An 11,895-nucleotide genomic window follows, 5' to 3' on the forward strand; every position below is an offset into this window, starting at 1 on the left:
AAAAAAAACTATTTTTAATGTAAGTACACTTTGTTAGAGTATATATGATGTATTAGATGTTTTTGCAGTATTAGATAGTAGCCAAAAAGATAGGGGCTATCCTCAAGGTACAAAGAGGTTGAAAAGTTAGCCGAAGGTGACCTCCTAATCATCTAACTGATACAAACTTTAAAATTCAAAAAATAAGAAATCCCCATAACCAAATTAGTAGTGCTATTAGTCCTTAAAATAATATGTAGAAAAGATTGTAAAATAAACGAGCAACACTTAAACAAATCACTACTATTAGTCTTATTAATTAACATAAGCATAAAAAGTAAATTCTCATAGGGTACTGAGTTCATAGGCATAAGCATAATAACAACAAAAATAAACACCAAACCTAGGGCTAGCTACCCATGGTTGTCCCTTCTTTTCCTTAGGCATATCCTTATCCACTTCCTCCCCCTCCACCTTTACCAGCTTTTCCAAAATGGTCTTCAACTTGTCCTCAACTAGAAACTCATAAATGGGTCAAGTTGTCTTGCTCACCTTGCCCAAGTCCTTCTCCTCTTTATTAACCTACAAAAAGTAAAGGGTGGTGGCCATGGAATGCATGACTTTGGTGGAGCATTCAACCAAATTTTCAAATCTATGGAAGATACCAGTTTGATTGTCTTCCAGGTCCCTCAGAGACCCCTCAAGCCTTTCTAGTCTCACCTTATTGTGGCTCTATTTGTGGCTATTCTTGCTTTCTTCCCCCCACTTTTGGGGATTTCTTTCCTGGGGAATGTGATATCTTCCCCCCCACTTTTAGCCAGGGTAGCATCAAGGGTGTCAAAGATATGGGAGGAGCTAAGAGGGCTAGGAGCAGGCTTGGTGTCTTGAGGTAGTCTCTTCTTTTTTACAAGTTTGACATCACTTTTAGAAGAACTAGAGATGGAGTCATGCTTTGATGGGGGTGGGGGGTGACTTAAATTTTTCCAACTAGAGACACTTACCGGTTCTCCTAGCACTCTGCTTACCCTTCCTAGTGTTCAAATCTGACTCAATGAGGCTAATTTTAACCTCAAGATCAATTTTGACCTCAGGGCGAAGGGTTTTCTTGAATTTCTTGTGGCTATGGTCCAAAGAGACTTTGGGGGTGACAAAGGCTAGAAGGTTAACTAGGAGTGGTAGGTTTTGGGCAAGATGATGGATATACAATTTTTTCATGAGCCCTTGATGGATAAGGTAGAAAGTTTTTCCCTCATCATGTATCCTCCTAGCCTTATAAATACAATTTCTTCTAGCAAATGCAACAAAAGAAATGAGAAGGAGATGTGGTCTAGATTCTTGAAGTGATTTAGAATAGGGAAATTGTAATAATAGAGTACCTAAAAGTGATCCTCAAGGGTGATATACCACATAAACGCATAGAAGATAAAATCCTAAGGTTTAGGAAGGGCCCTCCTTGAAAAACCACAGTGCATTCACATCTGCTCCTTGAATTTGAAATATTTTTCATAGACTAGTTTCCTCATTAACCCACCAATTCTTTCCTTCCATACTAAATTCTCCAACTCTCGCAATGGTTTCCTTCAAGATTTCAAATCTCATACCATTAATAGTCACCTTTCTATCCTTCCAAGATTGGAAGAACTACATATAGAGACATTATTATCATGATTCACCATACCCTCCATGTTATATGGTAAGAGGCCACCCTCCTACAAGTAAACCATCATTTCCTCATTATTACGGATACATTCCTCCACAACCACCAATTCAATGTGATCACTAGTACCTATGCCCTCTCCTAGTTCAACAACCAACTCTTCATGATTTTCTGACATAGCCTTGTTATAGGTTTGGCAATTATTGAATATAAAATGAGAAGCCTCAATGATTAAAATGAAAAGGCATTATATAACCATCATAAGTCCATAAAGTTTCCCAAAAAACAAAAAACCACCCTTCACGGCATGTGCTAGTGGTCTCTTTCCATCCTTAAATGGTCATTGCTAGCTATAGTTAGTGTGGGAATTTAATAACTTGTCTTTTTGAACATTAACTTACTATTCTCTACGTATCACCAAATCCACCCTCTGCATCCTTTTTTGGTAGTATTCAAAACTCACGATAATCAAAACATTAATGTAGATCATTATACAATCTTGCCAAATGATCCTTTTATGGAGTGCCTTCTTCTCACACCCATGTGGAAAATTGAAGGCCCACCACCTGTTGTGATGCTTCATATGGAAATATTGAAAGTACACTCCCTTTCCATCACTACTTGAATTGACGATGGTGTTAGAAATAATAGTCCACCAATATAACTGAGAGGGGGGCTGAATTAGTTTTTTAGCAATTAAAACATTTATTCTCTTAAAACAATATTGACCATTCAACCATAAAGAGATGCACATAAACAATTACACTAGATATGCTGACTAGGGAAACCCTTGATCAAAGGGAAAACCCCAGTGGGAATGATGCCCACAAAATGATGTACTAGCATGAATATTCCTTGTTATAGGATGGACCCTATAATGAGTCTATTACAACATTTAGTACAAAGAGTCCCTAATAGGAGACTTTGAATCCCTATTAGGAGATTCCAACCCTATTAGGAGTTGTGCTAACCTTGTTAGGAGTTGTGGAAGGTAGCTAAACCCACTATCCAAATAGCTTTAGGATCAAATCAATGAACCCACAATCCAATTAACCTTGGTACTATTTCTTTCAGAATAATAGATGTGTAATAGGCTTTCACTTCTTCCTTTGTCCAGTATGTCAAACTCCTTCACCTTCAGATCATCCAATCAGATCTGCAACTCTAAATTTAGTAATAATAACCCTTAAGGTCACTTACACACATAGGTAGGGCACTCCACTTTTGTATCGCTTTGTTGCTAAGTAATTTACAAGTTTTCTCTTCTTTTTCTCTTTTTTGTAAAATACAGAAAACATCTTTCCTTTATACCATGCTCAATAATAAATCCTTGAGTCATCCTTCCACATGTTAATTAAATGAAATATGTATCTAATTAATGTTGTTGGTTCATAGTTATACACAAACTTTCACATGTGCAACTTCTATACATGTGCACTTTCTGACATCATCAACGATCAATATACTATCTCTAGTTCACTGTGCAATCCTTCACTACAATTTTAATGAATTATAGCAATCATACAATAGGAACTACTTTCCTAATACTTTGTTTCCATATGGTTCTCTGTGAATCAATCATATCTTCTGTACATAGTCAATTCAAGTTCTACACACTTACCCTTGTCAAAAATACACAATGTAGTATGTGTTGGTAACTGCACATCATTAGATAAGTAATATAATATTCTCAAAGAAAAAATCATAGTCTACTACTATGTTAGTCTTTTACAAACTTATTACTAAGTTATCATTAATGAGAAGCATAGTTATGAATACATGGTATCAATGTTCTACAATGCTCCCCTATAGCATCAACATTCATGCTAATAGATGGGAACAATCTGACGTCCTCCCATTCAACTAATCGCATAACATTATGGCCAAATTTGGCCAGCTCATCCGTCATGCTATTCCCTTCATGATATATTTGATCCATGTGGATCTCATGGTAATCTTCCATCAATTTTTAGATTTCATTGATTATAACTTTAATCAACTAGTTGCTCCAGCCCTTTCCCTTAGTAGCCTTAATAATTAACATAGAGCCCCCCTCAATGGCAAGCTTATTGAATCCATGAGCTCTCACAATTCTCAACCCTCATAGGAGCACTAGGGATTTTGCTTCATTATTTGAGCCTCCTCCATAGTTTCCAATATAGGTGACCAATAGATTTCCCATGCTACTACAAAAGACACCTCCTACCATGATGTTGCCCATCATGGATGAACCATTGAAATTTAGCTTGATCTAGCACTTGGGGGGGGGTGCCACATCGTCTTATTTCTAGCCATGACTTTAGAATTGTCAAACTATGCCACAATTGATCCAACATTCAAAGTTGATGCCCATTTCATATCAAGTCTACCTAGCAGGTTCGAGGGGGGCTTCCAATGCTAGATCTCACTTTATTCTTATAGAGGCCTAATAATCTGCTATGCCACCCCAAAGCTGGTAGTGGCTTCTTCCCTGAAAATCCTATTGTTCCTCTCCTTCCAAATTTTCCATGAAACATATGGGGGGAGAATCAACCATAAGTTTTTGAGGTAAGGGTGGGCAGATAGACTATCCCAATGAAAAATTGCTTCAACTCACTATCCATACACCACTAGACCTCTCATAAGGTAGGACTTCACTCCAAACATCCATGGCAAAAGGGTAGTGGATAAGCAGGTGTGGAATAGATTTAGCATCTTGGAGAAATAAAATGGAATAGTTAGCAAGTTGACACCCTCTGCACTAGAGGTTATCGATAATGAGGATAGACCCATGCAAAGTTGTCTACCAAAATAAATTTATCTTTGGTAGGATCCAAGGGTGCTAGGCTTTTCTCCAATCAGCTTGGGCCACCTCCCCCACGAGACAACATAGATAAGTAGACTTAACTATGAACTCACCCAAGGGTGTGAGTCTCCACAATAAGGAGTCCTCAACCAAGGTTAGGGGAATCCTATAGTTCTAGAGAAGGTCTTGCAACTCCCAAGAAAGTCCCAACACCATGGGTTCAAGGTTCTAGAAAGTAATCTATTTTCTATCAGGGGTGATAAAATTTCCAATCTAAGGGCCATACAATCTAGTACACTTCTGGTGTAGAGGTAAAAACTTAATATGCATGAGGGGGTTATCTTGAATCCATTGATCTTCCTAGAAATCAATAGAATTACCATTCCCCATGATCCAATGACACCACATCTTCAAGATCTTCCAGGTGTTAACCACATTGTTTCAGATCTTAGAACCCTAGGGGAGAGCATGTGCCCAAGGGAATTGATGGAGAGACAATCCTTTGAGATATTTAGCCATCACAATGTTACACCAACTAACCAGAGAGTTCAACAATTTCCAACCAATTTTGATCAAGAGAGCATTATTCAAGTGTCATATTCTCCTTATATTCAATCTTCCGAGAGCTTCCAGTCGACAAACTTTCTCCCAACTAACCAAACTCATTCTAGACTTCTCTTCAGTGCCGAACCATAAGAAATTATGCTAGATTTTCTCAAGAATGTCTCTGAATCTGCCCAAGATTTTGAAAATGGAGATGAAATACACAGGAATGCCCTGCAAGGAGGTGGAGAGAAGATGGAGTTTCCTTGCATTACTCAAGATTTATCCTTTCCAGCCCACCAGCTTTCTCTAAAAGCATTCAACCAAGCCATTCCAATATTGATTGGGGACTTTTGGTAGCGTCAGCAGGAGACCTATATGATTTTGTATCCTCCACTTTGTAATTTTTTAAAATTAATAATTTTTTTAATGATTTAAAAAAATTGTATTATATTTTTTTAAAAATAATTTATACAGTTTTGAATAATTCACTTTCGTGCATATTTAGAATTTCCTGTTATTCAAATTATATCCTCCTAATTCTTGCACTTTCTTTTGGTGCAAGCACTTGTTATTATTTAGAATAACCTTATTTTGTACATCTTCCAACATCAAAATTCATAAACAAAAATATACAAAGCAAGACAATAAAATGATAGGTGTGAATACAAGAGTGAGTGAGAGATGGATGATTATCTCTATAACACATCTATAATGAATGCAACCCTACAATTTTTTGTGATGATAGAATAATGAAATAGTGTAGTTAGAAGCAATAGCAGGTTAGAAACTTCAAGATGAGTTTGAAATGTAATTAATTTACTTGCAATAATTATCTAAAATTATTTAGAACGATTTATGTTTCAATATATATATATATATATATATATATATATATATATATATATATATATATATATATATATATATATATAAGGATTCTCACTTGATATTCATGATAATAATTGTGAAAATAAAATAAAAATGATATAAAAATGTTATTTCGTCAAATATTTTTAAAATTAATGAAATAAAAAAAATTGAAAATTTTATTAAAAGACTTTAACAATATTATGTAGGAATAGTAAAATTTCACTAATGTGCAAATATTTTAAAAATTATGAACAAAATAACATTTTATAATTTAAACCTTCACAAGATTAATATTGCTTTTAAATTTTTATTTTAAAAAAAAATTCTAAGATTGAAACATGTATTTATTTTACAATAAAAAAAATTTGAACTAAATCAAATTTTTAAAAACTTGAAATAAAAAAAACTTAATAATAAAATTAAATATTAATTAATATGCTTCAATTATAAAAATTTAAATTGTATATAAACTCATTTATGATTAAGAAAAATCTAAGAATTTTACAATGTAATAAAAATTAAATATCATTTAAAACAGTTACAATTGGAAAATTAAATCCTATGGAAAAGACCGAGTTGGAAAAGACCGAGTTAGATACGCTGCCCGACAATTCCATCAGAAAAATGTTAAAATTTAGAGCGAGAAAACCGCTGAGACGTGGAGAATGATGGACATTATTGTTCAAAATACTCCAATTCTAACTTTTTGTACGCATTCCCAAAATGAGATACGATTGGACCAATAGTTAGGAAGGTGTAGAGGAACAATGATACCATCCGAGGATATCATGGCTGAGACCCCTCTCGCGCACATTATCGACTCCCCAGAGTTTTGGGAAAGAATGGGAACAAGAATATCACTGTTATCAATCGCATCTTTAATCTCACGGCCACTCTCCTCATCTTCGATGACTCTGCATATTCGAGTTGACCCGCTGCGAAGATATTTGTACTTCTCCGCCCCCTTCAATGCTTCCTCTGCATCTGCTGCGTGGCAAACAATGCATACATTGTACTTCTTCTCCACCAACCTTCTTAATCCGTCGCTTCTGCAAAATATAAGATCCAACCTTGTCAAGGAACAAGAAATTTTAATCAATTGAATAGAAATATATATCTTATCCTTCCGAAGTTCTGAAAAGGAGCCAATGTACTCAAAAATTAAATGCATCTACGAATGATTTTTACCTGTTTGAGTCTCTAAGCTGGGCGAGCTTGAAAACCCCATCATGAAACCTTTCTATGTCTCCCCAACATGCATAGGATTCACGCATGGTCAATACCTTCAGATTTCGTAACTTGCCCACCGCGTAAGGCAAGCTTTGTAAACCTGAACAATATTGCATGAACAAAAACCGGAGATGTGCCAAGTTGCCTACTGTATTGGGAAGATTTCTTAGCCCTGTACATCCTAACAAATCTAGACGTTCTAGTTGAGTTAAATTACCCATTCTGGTCGGAAGGCTTCTTAGACCTGTACAGTGTTTCAAATTCAACAGTTTCAGCTGCGTCAAGTTGCCCAGAGTATCAGGAAGGATTGTTAAATTGGTACAGCCCCATAAAGATAACTCCTGCAATTGTGACAAATTACCAAGTGCGTCTGGAAGTGTCGTGAGAGCTACGCAATCCTTGAGAAAAAAGCATTGGAGATTGACCAAGCTGTCAACTGTTTTTGGGATTCTCGTAAGGCTCTCACATTGCTCTACACATAAGATCCTGACTTGGGACCAACTGCCATCTAGCTGGAATCCGTTTCTTAATCTCAGCCATGCAAACGTATCATTTAAGTCACAATGTCTAATTTTTAGCCATAACAAATTCGGAACTAAGTTTCCAATGTTGCCCACTACTTTTGTATTTTGCAGAACTAGGTAGCGTAGGGAAGGCATGCTATGCAAGCTGAGGGGCCCTCTTCCACTCTCTCCTGTTAAAACAAGCATATTCACAGCCTCTAATCTGGCTCTGTTCAAAGCATCCGTCGACAGCCACAATCTGCTATTGTTATCAAGCTGCTTTTGAATTTCTCTTCCAATTCCCCGCAAAAGATCATGCATATCCAGGACATATTCAGGGCCACTCTTGTTTATAGCTATAAGCATTTTTAGCTTGAGATTTTTGAGGGCTGTTTGAACTCTATTTGGGTGTAAAACTTCCCAGAAGATAACAGCGGGATTTATTATTTCACCAGGAAAGAAACAAGCAATATCCAGAAATATTTCCTTCTCAACATGGCTAAGTCCATCATAACTGATTCGAAGGACACTGGATATTTCTTGATTTTCCCCAATGTTATGGAGAGCTTCTTCCCAACATTGGATGTCACTGGGCTCTTTCTTATCAAACAAATGTGCTCCAATAACTTGTAATGAAAGAGGATGACCCCGACAGGCTCTTGCAATTTCTGGAGAAAGATGTTGGTAGGGGGTCTCTGGGACGACCCTTTTGAAAGCGTGCCAGCTAAACAATTCAAGCGCGTCATCATCCCGTAGCCCACTCATTTGAAGGACTGAATCAACCTTGGCGAGATTGAGTATATGTCGGTCTCGGGATGTGATGATGATCCTGCTACCCTGCCCAAACCAATTCTCATTGACAGCATCCAACTGGCAGCCATCATTCACATCGTCCAAGATGACAAGGGTACGAACTCCTCGCAATCGGTTTCTCATCAGAGCTTTACCCCCATCAACACTTGAAACATCTCCCTTGTAATTTACCAGACTTCTTAGAATTTCCCGTTGCAGGTCTACAAGGGTAGTATTTCTCTTCACATAACAATGAGCATCAAAGCCAGTATAAATTGTATTGTAAACAGCTTTGGCCAGGGTGGTTTTACCCACTCCGCCGATACCAATGACTCCAACTTTCACTGTCCTGTGCCAAGACCTTAGATCTAATCTTTTGATCAGGTTATCAATATTCGTTTGCAGTCCAACAAGATGCTCAGGGACATCCAGCAAAGTAATCTTCAATGTATCCAACACGTCTTTCACAACTCTTTTTACTAGTCTTCCTTCGTACCTGAGAATCACCTTTCTTATATTCCACATTATTATTTGAGTTACAAAATAAAGTACACTAAATTCCAAAATTTAAGCCAGATTATAGTATTGCAGAGTTTAAAATATTTTCTAATTTTAAAACAGAAAGGGAAAAGCTTCAATATTTTGAGATGATTACAACAGAACATTGACCAGTAAAGTAACAAATGTTTGCATGATAACTAGAAATTTGTTATGTACATCAATGACAGTTATGCCATGTGAAGAGTGAATTTTTTATTTTAAAACATTAGTGGTTCAACCAGTAACAAAGCTGATGTAACTGGTAAGGAAGGAGTACTGAGAAAATGCAAATACTAATTAAATGTTGATCATAAACTCTTTGAACTACTCGTTATTCTGAAGTTTCAACCGACACAATGATTATGTTAATCTGTAAAGGATTCATAAACGAAATATTGAATCCAAATGTAACATATTATACTGTTTGACAAAAATGTTTATAAAATCAGGGTATGAACTAAACAGAAATCTTGACTCCAAATGTAACATATGATATGTTTGAGGAAACTTTCAGATTCATTGTTTTATATTTAATATTCAACCAGTAATACCTTATAAATGTTCTATAAAATCATAGTAATGAACTAAACGGTAATCTCAACGCCAAAGTAAGTTCAACTCGAAATGTATCATATGACATTGAGAAAAATCGAAATGTATCATATGATATTGAGAAAAATCTCAGATTCATGGCCTAATATAAAATATTCAACGATTACTGCCTTATTCTGAATTAGAACTAGCTGTAATATTTTATAAGCATTACGTCATATGACAAATATGTAAATGTATGAGTGATATGTAAAGTTAAGAGAGATGCTTTTGCCACCAGATTAGACTGGTAGACTGGAAAACAGAGCAGCTAACAAAAATTGAGAAGATTTGGTACAAATGATTGAAGACACATCAATAAACCGCTGCAGTAACTGCATCCAAAATTAAGAAGATATAGTGAAAAATACAACACTCGAAAGCTAGCAAATCAAACAAAGATTAAACTCACTGACTCAGATGGACCAGGGTATGATATGATTATTTACCGTGAAGTAAATGAAACTGCGATTGGACAAATCGGAGGCAATTGCTAACTCTACCCATGTAAAGAGATCCGAGGGGTGAAAATGATTTAGGGCCTAGAAAGAGATCCAAGGCAATAATCGCCTAAAGCAGGCTAGAGGATCCAAGGAGGAGCCATAATCTAGTATAACTATTATACAGAAATTCTGTAAGAAGTTCTTAAACAGAGTATGTGGTTGTGGAGAAAATTACAATATTGATACAACTATGTAGCAATGAACATCCACTTGATTGGAGCTCGTACGGAATATAACTGCTTTTGTAGCCTACGATCTGATGTTTTGTCGAAAGAACCCTTTCTAATATCTGGTAAGATTCAACATTTCTTGCTCAAGACCAGGCAAATCCTACGCCATTCAACACTAACAGTATTATCAGGCTAATTTTGAAAACTTAATAAGCAAACAAATAGTTCCCCGAACAAAAAGATCTCGTTTGGCTTTCGCCGTGAATTAATGGAAATGAGAGGTGCAAAATTACTTACCCGAATTCTCCTGCCCTTGTCCAACCAGAAAGAGAAGAGATTTTACAGAGTGCATTCTTCCATTTCTCGATAGTTCCCTCATCCCACCGATCTAAACGCCTGTTATATTTCTCGAATGCCTCCGCGAATGGACCTCCCTTTTTCTGAGGGTAACGAACATCAGAGGGTTCCACATCATAAAACAGAGGAATGATGAAGCCATTCGATCTCCACATCTGGGCCGCCTCCTTCAGACACCATGTTGATTCTGCATAGTTCCTCGAAAATATGGGTATGAATATATCGCTTGTGGCAATGGCCGTTTCAAGGCTGGATTCGATTTCTTTGCCCTTGTCTAGCTCTTCGCTGTCGAGGAAAACCCTAAGTCCAGCTCCACAGAGAGATTCATAGAGATGGTCGACAAAAGTTGTTCTCACATCTTTTCCCCTAAAGCTGAGGAACACATTATATTTGTTGGAGACACTGCAGAGGATTTTGTTTGGGGGAGGCTGATATTGATGGAATTCCTCGTTGAGCTCGTAGATGATTTTGGAGGTGGGATCCTGAGAGCAAACGGAAATCTCCATTGCTTGTTCTGAACAATAAATGAGAGCTTAACAATAAATGTATTTTCAGGCGGGGCACAAAAGAGCATGTCGCAAACCTAAACAGGGGTGAACAAAAACATAGTCGGATGGGGTTAACGACAGAGAGTGGAAATTTCTTGAGGGCTTGAAGAGAATTTCCTAGTAAACATATGGACAGGAACTGCCGACTACAAACAATTCAAATGGATGAGAAACGCGGAATGTGGAATTTTCCTGTGAAGTTGTAGATAATTTTCTTAGAAACCAAATAGAGTCAAACGAACGTGTTTGAATAGTTAATAGTCGTTTAGTTAAACAGCAGAAAATATGTATCAGATGTGACAGTTTTTGCAATTTATTTATTCGTTACTTCAAAAAATCATAGAATTACAGAAATTGTCACAATGCGGTACATATTTTCTGTTGGATAGACGTCCCCGTTTCTTTTAGAAAGCAGTCGTGACATTGACGTCGACACTTGTGGTAAGGAGTAGTGAAGAGTATCGGCACTCCTTATTCAAAAATTATTGCTGTCTTGGAAGGCACTAATATGTTTCTGTACGTGGGTCAAAATGGGCGCCGTCTATGTAGGAAATAGAATAAAATATTAATTTATATTCCTTTATAGATCTGAAGTTTAATGTAATGTGGGCCGCTTCTCTGTGCCGTCAACGTGCGCTTCTCTGGGCTGTCACCGCTCACACATGCCTTTTTAAAAAAAACAACAAATCAAAATATATATTATAATAATAATAATAATAATAAACTACTTTAGCAACGCCTATCAACCATGAACTGGATTTACGAATAGATCGTTGTATGCATGTTCGTAGTTCTATAAATAATAATAAAAATAATAATATACA

General features: G+C 36.5%; 1 protein-coding gene across 1 annotated transcript; it reads right to left on the reverse strand.

Annotated features, from left to right (window-relative positions):
- Positions 1 to 6,296: 6,296 nt before the first annotated feature.
- On the reverse strand, positions 6,297 to 11,162 carry LOC149558088 (disease resistance protein Roq1-like). Its single transcript, XM_089832487.1, has 3 exons — positions 10,464 to 11,162; positions 7,026 to 8,858; positions 6,297 to 6,886 (listed from the first exon to the last, which is right to left on the reverse strand). The coding sequence occupies exons 1-3, from the start codon at positions 11,027 to 11,029 to the stop codon at positions 6,520 to 6,522; spliced, it is 2,766 nt and encodes a 921-aa protein (XP_089688613.1). The 5' UTR covers positions 11,030 to 11,162; the 3' UTR covers positions 6,297 to 6,519.
- Positions 11,163 to 11,895: the final 733 nt, after the last annotated feature.

The sequence above is a fragment of the Cupressus sempervirens genome, chromosome 5 (genome assembly GCF_028749045.1).
Source record: "Cupressus sempervirens isolate cs-2001-9-10 chromosome 5, ASM2874904v1, whole genome shotgun sequence".
Taxonomy (NCBI): domain Eukaryota; kingdom Viridiplantae; phylum Streptophyta; class Pinopsida; order Cupressales; family Cupressaceae; genus Cupressus; species Cupressus sempervirens.